At 32.7% G+C, this 16359-nt stretch overlaps 1 protein-coding gene across 1 annotated transcript; it reads left to right on the plus strand.

Annotated features, from left to right (window-relative positions):
- The first annotated feature begins 7049 nt into the window (after positions 1-7049).
- Positions 7050-8146, plus strand: LOC148030294 (uncharacterized). Its single transcript, XM_087687233.1, has 2 exons — positions 7050-7410; positions 7503-8146. Exons 1-2 carry the CDS (start codon positions 7271-7273, stop codon positions 8053-8055), a joined length of 693 nt encoding a protein of 230 aa, XP_087543359.1. The 5' UTR covers positions 7050-7270; the 3' UTR covers positions 8056-8146.
- The last annotated feature ends 8213 nt before the right edge of the window (positions 8147-16359 follow it).

Genomic DNA, 16359 nt, shown 5'->3' on the forward strand with positions numbered 1-16359 from the left:
AATGTTATGTTATGTTTATGTTTATGTTATATTATTGTTGTGTTATGTTAATGTAGATTTTATTAGTTAATGTTAATGTTAGGCATGTTTGTTTATTTGATGATTTGATGTTATGTTATCTATTTATTAGATTATTAGTTATTTATTTATTACTTATTATTATTTGATAGATTATGATTATTATTATTATTGTTTATATTTATTATTGTTAGTTATTAGTTATAGTTATAGTTATTATTAGATAGATAGATTAGTTAGTTGGATTAGAAGTTAGAAGATTAGATAGATAGATAGACACATGAGTATTTTACTATAATTATAATTATCTAATCTAATCTAAATAATCATATCATAATAATCATCATTCATCATTCATTTCATAATTATTTTATTTTATTATGTTTATTATTATCTAACTAGCTAATTAGTTTTATTATTGGTTTATCTAAGTAATTTATTTTTTAGATTTTTTAGATTTGTTTATTGTTGTTTGACTAACTAATTAGTTAGTTTTATTGTTAGTTTATTGTTATCTATCTCATTAGTTTATTAGTTTATAGTTTTTTATAGTTTATTTATTGTTATCTAATTAGTTTATTAATGTTATGTTAATGTTAATAGTTATAGTTATGTTAACATCTATCTATCTAATTATTATGTTATGTTTATGTTTATGTTATGTTATGTTAATGTTGATGTTGATTGATGTTATTAGTTAATGTTTATAAGTTTAAGGTTATGAATATGATGATTATGATTATGACTATTTTATTATGTTTATTGTTATTTTTTAGATTTAGATTAGTTTATTAGTTTATTGATGTTATGTTAATGTTAATACTTATGTTAATATCTATCTAATTATTATGTTATGTTATGTTTATGTTTATGTTAGTTATTATTGTTAATGTTATGTTATGTTTATGTTATGTTATGTTAATGTTGATGTTGAGTTGATGTTATTAGTTAATGTTTAATAATCTTAATTTATGAGTTGATGTTTATAAGCTTAAGTTTATGAAAATGATGATTATTGATTATGACTATTTTATTATGTTTATTGTTATCTATTATCTAGCTAACTAATTATATAGTTTTATTAGTTTATCTGATGATTAGTTTATTTTTTAGATTTTTAGATATTAGTTTAATGTGTTGATTATTAACCAATGATTTTAATGTGTTGGTTATTAATTAATAATAACAATAACAACATAACAACATAACAACAATAACATTAACATAATTAGTTTCTTAGTTTACTAATTAGTTTATTGGTTTGTTTATTGTTATCTAAATAGTTTATTGTTATCTTTATCTAATCTAACTATTTAACTAAGAATAGTTTATTGTTATCTTTATCTAATCTAACTATCTAACTATCTAACATTAAACATTAACTAATTAGTTTTATCATTTTATTGTTATCTAACTAATTAGTTAGTTTTATTAGTTTATTGTTATCTATCTAATCTAATTAGTTTGTTTATTTGTTTATTACATAGATAGATAGATATTAGATTAGATAAACTAATAAACTACTATTAGATAGATATTAGATTAGATATAGTCTTAGTTTATTTATTGGTTTACTAATTAGTTTATTAGTTTGATAATTAGTTTATTGGTTTATTTATTGTTATCTAATTAGTTTATTGTTATCTTTATCTAATCTAATTATCTAACTAACTAATTATCTAACAACAATAACATAACATTAACACAATTAGTTTCTTAGTTTACTAATTAGTTTATTTGTTTATTTATTGTTATCTAAATAGTTTATTGTTATCTTTATCTAATTATCTAATCTAACTATCTAACTAACTAATTAGTTTTATCAGTTCATTGTTATCTAACTAATTAGTTTTATTAGTTTATGAAAATGATGATTATGATTATGACTATTTTATTATGTTTATTGTTATCTAACTATCTAACATTAAACATTAACTAATTAGTTTTATCAGTTTATTGTTATCTAACTAATTAGTTTATTGTTATCTAAATAGTTTATTTGTTTATTTATTGTTATCTAAATAGTTTATTGTTATCTTTATCTTTATCTAATTATCTAATCTAACTATCTAACTAACTAATTAGTTTTATCAGTTTATTGTTATCTAACTAATTAGTTTATTAGTTTATGAAAATGATGATTATGATTATGACTATTTTATTATGTTTATTGTTATCTTTATCTAATCTAACTATCTAACAACAATAACATAACATAACATTAACACAATTAGTTTCTTAGTTTACTAATTAGTTTATTAGTTTATTTATTGTTATCTAAATAGTTTATTGTTATCTTTATCTAATTATCTAATCTAACTATCTAACTAACTAATTAGTTTTATCAGTTTATTGTTATCTAACTAATTAGTTTTATTAGTTTATTGTTATCTATCTATCTAATCTAATTAGTTTGTTTATTTGTTTATTAGATAGATAGATAGATAGATATTAGATTAGATAAACTAATAAACTACTATTAGATATTAGATTAGATAGATAAACTAATAAAACTAATCTAAATAATAAAATAAAAAATAAAATAATATCTTAGTTTATTTATTAGTTTACTAATTAGTTTATTAGTTTGATAATTAGTTTATTGGTTTATTTATTGTTATCTAATTAGTTTATTGTTATCTTTATCTAATCTAATTATATCTAACTAACTAATTAGTTTTATCAGTTTATTGTTATCTTATTAGTTTATCGTTATCTAACTAATTAGTTTTATTAGTTTATTGTTATCTATCTATCTATCTAATCTTTACTAAATATTAGATAGATAGATAGATATTAGATTCTATCTAATCTAATTAGTTATTAGTTAGTTATCTAATCTAATTAGTTAGTTAGTTAGTTATCTATATCTAATTTGATTAGTTTGTTTATTTGTTTATAAGATAGATAGATAGATTACTAAATATATTAGATAGATAGATATTAGATTAGATAAACTAATAAATAAACTACTATTAGATATTGGATATTAGATTAGATAGATAAACTAATAAAACTAATCTAAATAATAAAATAATATCTTAGTTTATTTATTGGTTTACTAATTAGTTTATTAGTTTGATAATTAGTTTATTGGTTTATTTATTGTTATCTAATTAGTTTATTGTTATTATCTTTATCTAATCTAACTAATTAGTTTTATTAGTTAGTTAGTTAGTTTGTTTGTTTATCAGATAGATTTATTAGTTAGTTTGTTTGTTTATCAGAGAGATTACTAAATATTGTTATCTAACTAATTAGTTTTATTAGTTTATTGTTATCTAATCTAATATCTAATCAGTTTATATCTAACTAATTAGTTTATTAGTTTATATGATGATGATGATGATGATGATAATTAGTTTATTTATTGTTAGTTTATAATTAGTTTTATTAGTTTATTGTTATCTATCTATCTAATCTAATTAGTTTGTTTATTTGTTTATTAGATAGATAGATAGATAGATATTAGATTAGATAAACTAATAAACTACTATTAGATATTAGATTAGATAGATAAACTAATAAAACTAATCTAAATAATAAAATAAATAATAAAATAATATCTTAGTTTATTTATTAGTTTACTAATTAGTTTATTAGTTTGATAATTAGTTTATTGGTTTATTTATTGTTATCTAATTAGTTTATTGTTATCTTTATCTAATCTAATTATATCTAACTAACTAATTAGTTTTATCAGTTTATTGTTATCTTATTAGTTTATCGTTATCTAACTAATTAGTTTTATTAGTTTATTGTTATCTATCTATCTATCTAATCTTTACTAAATATTAGATAGATAGATAGATATTAGATTCTATCTAATCTAATTAGTTAGTTAGTTAGTTATCTATATCTAATTTGATTAGTTTGTTTATTTGTTTATTAGATAGATAGATAGATTACTAAATATATTAGATAGATAGATATTAGATTAGATAAACTAATAAATAAACTACTATTAGATATTGGATATTAGATTAGATAGATAAACTAATAAAACTAATCTAAATAATAAAATAATATCTTAATTTATTTATTGGTTTACTAATTAGTTTATTAGTTTGATAATTAGTTTATTGGTTTATTTATTGTTATCTAATTAGTTTATTGTTATCTTTATCTAATCTAATTATCTAACTAACTAATTATCTAACAACAATAACATAACATAACATAACATTAACACAATTAGTTTCTTAGTTTACTAATTAGTTTATTTGTTTATTTATTGTTATCTAAATAGTTTATTGTTATCTTTATCTAATTATCTAATCTAACTATCTAACTAACTAATTAGTTTTATCAGTTTATTGTTATCTAACTAATTAGTTTTATTAGTTTATGAAAATGATGATTATGATTATGACTATTTTATTATGTTTATTGTTATCTAACTATCTAACATTAAACATTAACTAATTAGTTTTATCAGTTTATTGTTATCTAACTAATTAGTTTATTGTTATCTAAATAGTTTATTGTTATCTAAATAGTTTATTTGTTTATTTATTGTTATCTAAATAGTTTATTGTTATCTTTATCTTTATCTAATTATCTAATCTAACTATCTAACTAACTAATTAGTTTTATCAGTTTATTGTTATCTAACTATCTAACTATCTAACATTAGTTTATTAGTTTGATAATTAGTTTATTGGTTTATTTATTGTTATCTAATTAGTTTATTGTTATTATCTTTATCTAATCTAACTAATTAGTTTTATTAGTTAGTTAGTTAGTTTGTTTGTTTATCAGATAGATTTATTAGTTAGTTTGTTTGTTTATCAGATAGATTACTAAATATTGTTATCTAACTAATTAGTTTTATTAGTTTATTGTTATCTAATCTAATATCTAATCAGTTTATATCTAACTAATTAGTTTATTAGTTTATATGATGATGATGATGATGATGATGATAATGATATGGTGATGATGTTTAGATTAGTTAGATGTTAAGGGTTATTGTTGTTATTATTATTATTTATTTAGATTTAGATTTTATTTAGATATTATTAGTTTATCTAATTAATTATAATATATAATGATGATGATGATGATTATTATTATTGTTGTTGTATTGTTTATTAGTTTATTTATTGTTAGTTTATAATTTGTAATTTATTGTGGTCTTATTTTATTTAGATTTAGATTAGACAAGATAAACGTTTTAGGATATGTGGGTAAAACTATCCTTTGTCTCATTGATTGCAATTCGTAGGGCATTATTCAAGTTAGAAAACTATTGTTAATTATATTACCATTTACTTATTCGTGGTCGTGACTTTCATTGTTGAGAGATACAACTATCCTTCAGATCAACTCATTGCGATCTGTGGGGTTGGCATGGATGTGGTAGCCCTTCATGGCATTAAAAATTCGTTATTGACGTTTTTAAACTTAGGAGATTGTTTAGTGTGTGAATTATAATTTCATTGGCAGGGGTGGGGTATGATTTTCTAAGAAAGGATATTAGTTGGTGTGCACCGTGCAATGTTAGGTGCACCACCTAAAATACCAACTCATTGGTCATTGTGGCGTTGGCTTTGATCCTTGACTTTTCTCATTATAAAATGGATACATTCATTGTGACAAAAAGCCTAATGTCTCAATTAGGAAGCCATGAGAATTTGCTTGAAATCTAATCCAAATGCATCTTGAAGACCCACTTGAGTCCTGTGTGGGATAAATCTAATGTCAATCTAATGTCATCTACGATCTTTCACTGTTTGAGCATTAGAAGTTAATGCACGTATGTTTAAATTTAATGCATTGGAAGTTAATCTAATGTCATCTAGGATCTTCCATTCTTTTTAATTTTTAAGATAAGATAAGAATAGTTGATATGCACTTGGATGTTGACGTATGTGTTTTGCGCAGCATGGAAGAAAAAAATGCGTCTGTAGCAAATGTTGTGCAGTGCGCTCCCAGTGTGCAAACGAATGTGTGCAAAGGGAAAGAGGTTATAAGGAGGAAAGCAATTCGTCGTGCACTTAGGCATGTTGGAGGATATGAAAGTTCTGTTAGTTTTTTGAGATTCATTCATCGCTTCGATGGGCTTGAGAAGCAAGTGAAGGCACTGTTTCGACGTCAAAGGGCTTCGATTCCTCTTGGTGAAAGCATTGATAGCCGTCTACAGAGGATTGAGAGAATTTTGGAGGAGAAATACGAAGGGAACCTTTGTGATGGGGTGAGGATACATGATGAGTTGGAAGAAATCAAGGGTTACATGTGCGAGATATATGAGCATGTCCGAAAGTATTGGCCACGTATTGGATCCTTGGATGATCATGATGAGAAGATGAAAGATCTTATTGACAGTGCTGGTCGTATAGAGGATGGCGTATGTGAGTTAATTGCTCACAAGAATGAAAATGTTTCCCTTGATGTGCAACTTACTTCTTTGAAAGTTTCCCTTAATAGGTTTTCGGCAATGTTAACCCAGATGAATCACCGTGTGGGTTCATTCCCTTTCACTCGAGAGCATTGCCCTTGATATGCAATTTTCTTCTTTCAAAGTTTATCTGGATAGGTTTTTGACAATGTTAACTTGGATGAGTCGCCGCTGCATAAGCACATCCTTGAAAACCTCCATTTTGAAAAACATTGTCTATCTCTTTCAAATTGAAAATTGCTACATACTTGATATATATAATCTTTGTAAGACTTTTTAAATGAGTTGTGTAAAGACTTCTTAAATTGATGAAAACCTCCATTTTAATAAACATTGTCTATCTCTTCTAAATTATTAAGATTTTTTTATTTTTGATCTCAGTTTGATAGTTTAGATTTTCATATTTTCACCTTGGTATTCATCTTTGGATCTTTAACATGTTTGAGCCTTTGCCAAGATCTATGTATGGATCTAAACGAATGAACATCCATTAGTAGGGCTTGCACACACAGCGAGAGAGAGAGAGAGAGAGAGAGAGAGAGAGAGAGAGAGAGAGAGAGGGAGGAGGTAAGGCATGGCTATATATTTGGTGAGTGTCATGTGTACATGTGGATGAATGGACATCCATTGAAGAGGGGAATCATTAATTGGATTTTGGTGAGCACTGTGTATGTGTGTACCCATGCATGATTATTTACACGTGTTCGTGTATGACTGTTCTTTTGTCTTGGAGTCCAACACACTTTCAATTTAGGGTTTTCAATTGGAAATGTGTTTGTCTTCAATGGCTTTGAGATTTGAGGTTTCTCTGTTGGGACTCTTATACTTTATTGAAAGTTTCGTGCAGTCGTCATGGAACAAAGCAAAGCTATGGACGATGTTCCAGACATAGTGCATTCGACTCCATTGAATGCAATTGATTTGGTTGAATCAAAGAAAACAACGACAACATCATCTCTTCGACGCTTGCCTGCTTGGAGTCGTTCGCATGGGTATGGGAGATAGTTGTTATTCTAATAATTGTATTTTCACCAAGCTATTTTGTTCTTTTTTTTAAGATAGTCATTTGTGTATTTTGTTGCAGCCAAAATGTGGAGTTTAATAGAGTGAATAAAGTTAATGTGCGAAAGATGAAAGAAGTGGCGAGGCAACAGGGAGGCCATGTTAGTAAATTCACAAGGACATCAACGATCCGAAGAAACACAAAGGCTGCTTCAAGTTCTTTGGAGTTTAAAAGCCTCGAGACCAAGATGGATGAGTTGATGGAATTGCAGACGAGTTTATCCACACGTGTCGATCATGCACTTGCTATTTACTCTGCAGAGTTGCATGAACAAGCTAAGGGTTTATATGGTGTTGTGTGCGAGACAAAGCACACCCAGAGTGTTCTTCAACAAGTGTCGAGTGGTTTGGGCGGTGAAGTAAGAGAACTTTCAGCAATTGTCTCTGAGACAAGTAGGTTGATGAATTTGTTGTTGAATGATATGTGGGCATCGTTTTGGGGGCATGGAGATGATCGTGAGCCTATGATTTGCCAGAGGGGTTGTCGACTACCGTTTTTGCAGTTCCAAATGAATGTTAATAGGTTCAATGCCTTGCTACAACAATTGAGTCGTCAAATGAACGGTCCCAATTGAGGGGGATTTACTTGGCTGAGGCTTATGATCTATTATCGTCTCGCTTATATCTTGCTTGGAAGTGCTTGGACCAATATTTTTTTTGTAATGATGTGTGCTTCCTTTTTGTGAAGCTTATATTGGTTTTAATGTAACGATGTGATATTCTCTCTCTCTCTCTGTATGGTTTTAATGTAAGAATTCTATGGTCTAATTGTAATATTCTCTCTCTCTCTCTCTCTCTCTCTCCAGTATTTGGTTTAATTTATTGGTTTGATTTATTGATCTATATCTATAGTAGTTTATTTATAGATATAATTATTATGTCTTGCAATCTAGAGAGAAACTTCATTGGTTTTTGCTATGTAGTATGTATCAAAGAGTAATATTTTCTGAAAAATATGTTTCAATGTCTAGGAACTTGCTATGTATCATAATAAGATTGTGTATTTTTTCTCTTTTCAAGAGTTTGTAAATATTAAGTACATTTTTATTTTTAAGTATATTGTCTCTTTCTTGAGGTTTGATCTATAGAAATACTTATTATGTCTTGCAATCTATAGAGAATAGTTCATTGATTTTAAAATCCTAACGCTTTATAGTTTATTGCGCATTCATGTTGAAGAGTAATGTTTGGGTTTAAGTTATAGGTTGGGGGATCATGCGTCGGTTGTATATAGCTTTTTTTTTTCTTTGGGTTAGATATATCTAATTGTATAGAATATATAAAAATATATGATGATTCTAATTTTGACTATCGTTGTTCCTTGCACGTACGAGGATTGTGATGATTTAAATTGTCGTAGTATTTTTTGGATTATGTGATTCGAGATTGATTTTGCTTTTAAGTCTTTTTGAAAATATACTATTCCCAATCAAGACTCTCCTTGAAATAATGCATGTTTTCTCTTGATGTGCAGGCTCTGTGAGAATCCAAATAATATGGGATTAAATAATTAGAGAACTAGCAGGGATTATGTGTTGCGTATTCATAGGCATAGACTCAACTCCACACGATATAGACGACGACAAATTGCTAGGCTTAGGGCTCAAATGGCAAGACATGACCGGAGGGGGTATAAAGAGATGTGTTCTACTATAGTTGAGTGCCGGAACGTTTTGCAAGGAGGGGCTCTAAATCATGATAGCTTGATTCGTGAGAGACTTCACAGCTTGATTGAGCAGCAATTTGCTAATGATTATAATTGTGATGTTGAAAATCACCAGAACTTAGGAAATGCTGTGATTAATGAGTCACGTGTCAATAATGTACCGACCTTTAGTGCTCGAAATGGAGGTTTTTGCTCCATTTTACATGCTTTGCCTGCAATGGATATTCATCCTGCAACTACAATATTGCTATTTCAAGACCCGATTGTGCATTCCATGGGAAGTCTTTCTGAGATGTGTGAGCGATGTTCAGCTAAATTGTGGAGATGTGAGGCTCAAGTGCAGGGGTCAGTTTTGTTCGGTAAACATTGTTGTCGAAATGGAAAAGTAATGTTGCCACAGTTGCAATATCCACCACAACTATTGCATGATTTGTTGCATGGTATGCATCCTCAAAGCAGAGTATTTAAAAATAATATACGAGCATATAATAGTGCTCTTGCATTTGTGTCACTTGGTGCCAATGTTGATGAGCTTTTGCCTGTTGTGGGAAATTCTTATACCTTTAGAGTGCATGGCTCTATTTATCATCGTATAGGCTCTTTGATTCCTAATGTGCAACGACAGGAAAGGCCAAGATTTGCACAACTTTATGTTTATGATACTGAGCATGAGTTATCTAATCGGTTGGATGTTATGCCTAATTTATTGCCAAACTTGCTTGGGGAGCTTCAGTCTATGATGTATCAACACAATGCATATGCACAAGCTTTTAGATCCGTGGGTATGCAATTGCAAAATAATCCCTTGCATGATTTGAGAATGACTATTTTTGGGGTTCAACATGCTAATAGACAATACTCAGTTCCAGTGGCAACTGAGGTTGCGGCTATCATGCCAGGAAAAGGCGATGAGAATACTCTTGATCGTCGAGACATACATGTTTATAGTCGGGATGGACGATGTATTGCTATTTCAAACTTGCATAGGGCATATATGCCAATGCTATACGTCCTTCTTTTTCCTATGGGTGATGATGGTTGGCATGTAAAGGTACCTTATAGTGGTGTTAATGTTCCAATTAATATACATGGATTATCTAATAAGGATTGTGTTACTCAGATGCAATTTTATGCATTTCGACTACAAGTGCGTGAGGACACTGAGGTGTGCATGTTGCGGGGTGGCCGATTGTTGCAACAATTTATTGTTGATGCTTATTGTAGTATAGAGCAATGTAGGTTAGCTTGGTGTCGTCAAAATCAATCAGTTTTACGCTCGGAAGTTTATAAGGGCTTAGCAGATATGGTGGGAGTGATGGATGATGGGCCGATGGGGATTATTGGTGCCTCTGTTGGTAAAAGGGTGGTTTTGCCGTCTTCTTTTACTGGTGGGCCAAGACACATGTATCAGTTGTATCAGGATGCCATGGCTATAGTGCGAAGTAAGGGAAAACCTGATCTGTTTATAACGATGACATGTAATCCAAAGTGGTTAGAGATAACTAATGCTTTGTTGCCTGGACAGACTGCTTATGATCGTCCGGATTTGACTGCTCGGGTATTTCATAAAAAACATGCTGATATGATGCATACATTGTTGAAAAGGAATCTGTTTGGAAATGTTGCAGGCTATGTTAGTGTGATTGAGTTTCAAAAGCGGGGGCTACCACATTCTCATACTTTGCTAATTTTGGAGCACCCTTTTAAACCCTCTGAAGCATGCCATTATGATAGATTTGTTTGTGCTAAGTTTCCTGATAGAGAAAAGTTTTCAGCTTTGTTTGAAACTATCTCAAAATGCAATGTCCATGGTCCTTGCGGTGTAATGAATCCCAAGAGCCCTTGCATGCGCAATGGTCGATGCACTAAAAAATTCCCTCGAAGATTTGTGAATGTGACAACTGTTGATAGCTCTGGCTATCCTGTTTATAGAAAACGAGATGATGGAAAGACAGTCACAATAAAGGGTAATACTATTGATAATCGATGGATTGTTCCATACAATCCGTACTTGAGTAAAAAATACAATGCACATATAAATGTTGAGGTATGCTCAACGGTGGCAGCTGTCAAGTATTTGTATAAGTATATATACAAGGGACATGATCGTGCAACGATTAAATTTTCTGTTGGAAACTCAGGATTAAATGGTACGACCTTTCGTGAAGTAGATGAGATCGAGAGTTATTTAGATGCATGGTATGTTTCTGCTTCGGAAGCGTATTGGCGAATATATGACTATGCATTGCACAATGAGAAGCCTGATATACAGCGGTTGCAGGTGCACTTGCCTGGTGAGAATTATGTGGTGTTTCAAGATACAGACAATATATCACATGTTATGCAGAATGAAGATATCAGGAAAACTACTCTTACGGAATGGTTTGTGTGCAATAGTGTTCATCCAGAGGCTAGAGCTATACGGTATCAAGACTTCCCGATGTATTGGGTGTGGAATGCACAACGAAAGGTATGGACGAAGAGAAAGCGTGGAAATACGTGTGGTCGAATATACTTTGTGCCGCCCACATCTGGTGAGCGTTATTACTTGCGAATGCTCTTGACAGTGTCTCGAGGATGTATGTCTTTTGATGATTTGCGTACTGTTGGCAACGTGGTGTACAACACCTTTAAGGAAGCCTGCATTGCAAAGGGCATGTTAGAGGGTGATGATGAGTGTGTTGTGTGCTTGGAAGAGGCTGCATCTGTACAAGTTGGTGCCCAGTTGCGTGCTTTGTTTGCTGCAATTTTGGTCTTCTGTGAGCCTGCACAGCCTGGTCAGCTCTGGGATAGGTTTATGTCACCGATGGTGGAGGATATTTTGTATAAGTTACAGCTAGAGCATGTGCATATATCTTCTGCAGTTCTACAACAAGAGGCATCAAAGAGGGCTTTATTGCATCTTCAGGATCTTTTGCGACAGCATGGGCGAAGATTGTCTGACTTTGATGGATTGCCAGAACCTCATCGAACAGATTCTCAGTTGTGTGCTAACCCTCTTTTAGAAGATGAATATGCATATGATATACTGGAGCAACGTAGAGTTTGTGTTTGTATGGAGGCAATGTTGAATGATGGACAGAGGATTGCATATGATGCAGTTATGGGTGCCATTGGTGGAAACTTTGGGGATGTTTTTTTTTTGGATGGTCCCAATGGGTCTGGAAAGACGTTTCTTTACAAGTGTTTGCTTGCTAGGTTGCGCAGTGATGGTCATATAGCATTGGCAACGGCATCATCTGGCATTGCTGCTTTGCTTCTGCAGGGCGGTCGTACTGCTCACTCAAGATTTAAAATTCCATTGGATCTATGTAATCGATCCACCTGTAATATTCCTGTTCAGAGCGATCTTGCTCCAACTTCTCAGACAATCGAGCCTTATTTTATGGGATGAGGCTCCCATGATGCACAGGTTTGCATTTGAAGCTGTTGATAGAACTTTAAGAGATATTATGGGCTGTAATAAACCATTTGGTGGAAAGGTTACTTTGCTTGGGGGTGATTTTAGGCAAATCTTGCCCGTCGTGATGAAGGGTTCTCGTGAAGATATTGCTAATGCGGCACTGTGTTGCTCTCATTTATGGCAGTATGTTAAGGTGCTAAGGTTGTCTGGGAATATGAGAATGTCAACCGTTGGTGGTGTAATGGATAATGGATTTGTTGGTTGGATTCAAGGGATAGGGGATGGAGTGGGTATTACGGAGAATTGTGATAAGTTACATATTCCATCTAGCATGGTATTGAAAGGGTGCTCTATTGAAACCTTGGTTAATAGTGTGTACGGTGAAGTATCCGTGGTGAGAGACTTTGGGGCATATTTTAGTGAGCGTGCTATACTTGCAGCACGGAATACAAAGGTGGCTTCTTTGAATCATTGTGCATTACAATCGATGCCAGGAGAAGTTGTACAGTACTATAGTGCAGATTCAATTGCAGAGACAGGTGATAGCTCATTTTTATACTCTGTAGAGTATTTAAATACATTGGATCTTGGAGGTGGATTTCCTCCCCATCTATTGTTGCTAAAGATGAATGCACCTATTATTCTGCTTAGGAACTTAAATCCAGCAAAAGGTTTGTGTAATGGTACACGGTTGATGTGTAAGGCATTCAATAAAAAAGTGATAGATGCTGAAATAATAACAGGGACAAATGTAGGGGAGCGAGTTTTTATTCCTAGGATCACTTTTATTCCTGGCACCTTGCAGTTTCCGTTTGCTATGAGGCGGAGGCAATTTCCTATTCGATTGGCCTTTGCTATGACAATCAATAAGTCGCAAGGCCAGACATTGTCTGTTGTTGGTCTTTACTTAAAGACACCAGTATTTACACATGGACAGCTGTATGTTGCATTTTCAAGGGTGAAATCCTCATGTGGTGTGAGGGTGTTATTAGATGAGGATGGAAGCACTGTGAATGTCACGACGAACATTGTGTACAAGGAGGTACTTCAAAAGATGCAATGAGGTGCATTGCTTTTTTGCAAAGATGCATACGGAGATGAGTTTTTTGGAGAGTGGAAGATATGCTTGCATTTTTTTAGAGATGTATCTATTGAATTTTGATGGCTTCGTAGTCCTTGCTTGGTGTGTAGGTGAGATAGCCTCAAAGCTGTATTCGGTTGGCATATACTCGATCGTAATTGAGTATATATTCCCTGCACTGTATATAAGTGTTTGCTTGACTTTTGCAGATGCCTACTCCAAGCTGGGGTTATTATCCAGCTTCTGAGTATCAGAAGGAACTGCAGTGTAACTTGCGCGCAGTGACAACGGATGATATTATAAGAAGAACGCTTGCAAGGGTCATTGAGCGTTTGTATGATGATGTCAACATAGAGATTTTACTTCCAGTCTTTATTGAGGTGGTGCATTGTGGGTATACTCAATGCTTTCGAGTGCATATGGGTGAAGCTGAGCAAGACAAGAGGTTTCGGCGATCTCACACTGATAGAATACCAAGGGGGTGGTCGGCGTATGAATTTAAGGATCTCAGTTGTTTTGTGACGCTACATCAAGCTGTGACAATGCCTGCCAAGGGGTTTGCAAGTGTTAAGCCAGGTATTGTTATTCCAATATTAAGTGATCTTTGTCAATATTGTTGGATATGTTCATATTTACGTTGTGAGCTTTTAAAATTTTAGGTGCAAGAAAGAGAGGAAAGACTATCATGTCCCCTGTACCATCACCGGGACGAAGAGTGGCAATGGGACTTGCTTCTCCTGAGCATGCTGTGTTGGAGGATGGAATTTTCCCCAGTGATTCCTCAAAGAAAAGAAAGCTTCATTTTGGTTAGGCCCGATGAAAAGTTTCAACATCTTTGTAGCGTTTGGATGTAGATATGTATCTATATCTACTTATTATAGGTGTAGATACTTGGATTTATGGTACAAAGTTTTCGGCTCTGAAGCAAGGTTTGGTTTTGGGCTTTACTTCACCTATCTGTATTTGATGCTTGGATATGCTTAAACTTTGTGGTTCCTTTCAGCGTAGCAATGTTATTTCTGATTGTAACGTCGAATGATCATGAAGAGCTACTTCTAGCTATTGCGCATAGCAGGTGTTGTTGTTTTAATGTTGAGTGGTGATTGGACTTGCTTCGCCTGGCCATACTATATTGAAGAGCGGAAATACTATTATGTCCCTGTACCATCAACAAGACGAAGAGTGGCGATCGGACTTGCTTTGCTTGGCCATGCTATGTTGGAGAGTGGAAAATTTTCCAATTATTTCTCAAAGAAAGAAAAGCTTCGTTTTGGTTAGACCCTATGGGAACTGTAAATTTTTTTGTAACATTTGGATGTAGATGCATAGGCACAATCATGGAGTGACACTTTGTGGTTTGTTGATACTTGAAATTGTGGTGCAAGGTTATTGGTGTAGTCTCTAGAAGAAACTTTGGTTTCGGGCTTTGCTTCACCTATGTGGGTTATTAATACTGGGAGTTTGCATGCAATGCTTGGACAAAAATTTGTGGTGTGGCTCATATATCTTTTATTTGTGGTTTGTTTCACCGTAGGAATGTTATTTCTCATTGTAACATCCAAGGATACAAGTTGTTTCTATAAGTTTTGCAGAGCAAGTATAGATACAAGTCTATAAGTTTGGTGCATGGTCATTGCATGTATATATGAGTCTATGTACTCCTTGATGCAAATGCATATTTGGTCTTTTATACATGAGAGAGAGAGAGAGAGAGAGAGAGAGAGAGAGAGAGAGAGAGAGAGAGAGATGTTCCATACATAGTGCATTCGACTCCATTGAATGCAATTGATTTAGGAGTGATTGAGTGAGTGTGGATAGAGGGGGGAGGTGTAAATGGGATGAGAGATAGAGGGGTTGTGAGTAGAGGAGAGTAAAGCATGCGATGTTTTTGTGATAGCATTATCCACTGTGCGATAGGGAAGTGAAGCTGTCGTGCGATATAGAGGAGAGTAAAGCATGCGATGTTTTTGTGATAGCATTATCCACTATGCGATAGGGATGTGAAGCTGCCGTGCGATATAGAGGAGAGTAAAGCATGCGATGTTTTTGTGATAGCATTATCCACTGTGCGATAGGGATGTGAAGCTGCCGTGCGATAGCACGGCAGCTTCACTTCCCTCGCACCCCGCTTCGCGGCAGCGAAGCTGCCGCGAAGCGGGATAGCGTTCCTTGCGCGCGAAGCGCGCCAGGAACGCTAGTTCGGTATTACAAAGGTAAGCCAGCTAGTTAAGCATCGTGCTTATCCTGGCTAGATCTAGTTGACTGATGTGACCATTCAACTTGGCGGTGGTATACGGTAGACAATAGCTCCAAGCGGTTGGGTCTACGGAGTGCAATGTAGTAAACAAGGCATGATAAGAGACCATATCTAATTGAAAATATATCCATTTAAGAATAGGTGCTCCATTGTCTCCCTATGGCCACAACCACACCTTCCATTTGAGATACCTTAAGCTTGAAGCTTACTTGCAGTGAAAACCCTATTCTTCAATGGCAACTTGATCACCCAAATTTTTTTCAAGATCCTCTCAAGCCTGTCAGCATCAATGCTTATGCCCCAAATTTTCCTAATCATGTCCACATAAGAAACCCCCTGTGAATACACCTACACTCAATCACTCGCTCAACACGGCACAAAAAGGTAACATAGTATGTGAGAGCAAGGTATACTCTTATATTATTCAATGAAAGACACAGTACAACATAGGCACATCCCAGGACTATACCCT

The sequence above is a fragment of the Lygodium microphyllum genome, chromosome 10 (assembly GCF_053477565.2).
Source record: "Lygodium microphyllum isolate KBCC chromosome 10, Lygodium_microphyllum_v1.1.10, whole genome shotgun sequence".
Lineage (NCBI taxonomy): Eukaryota > Viridiplantae > Streptophyta > Polypodiopsida > Schizaeales > Lygodiaceae > Lygodium > Lygodium microphyllum.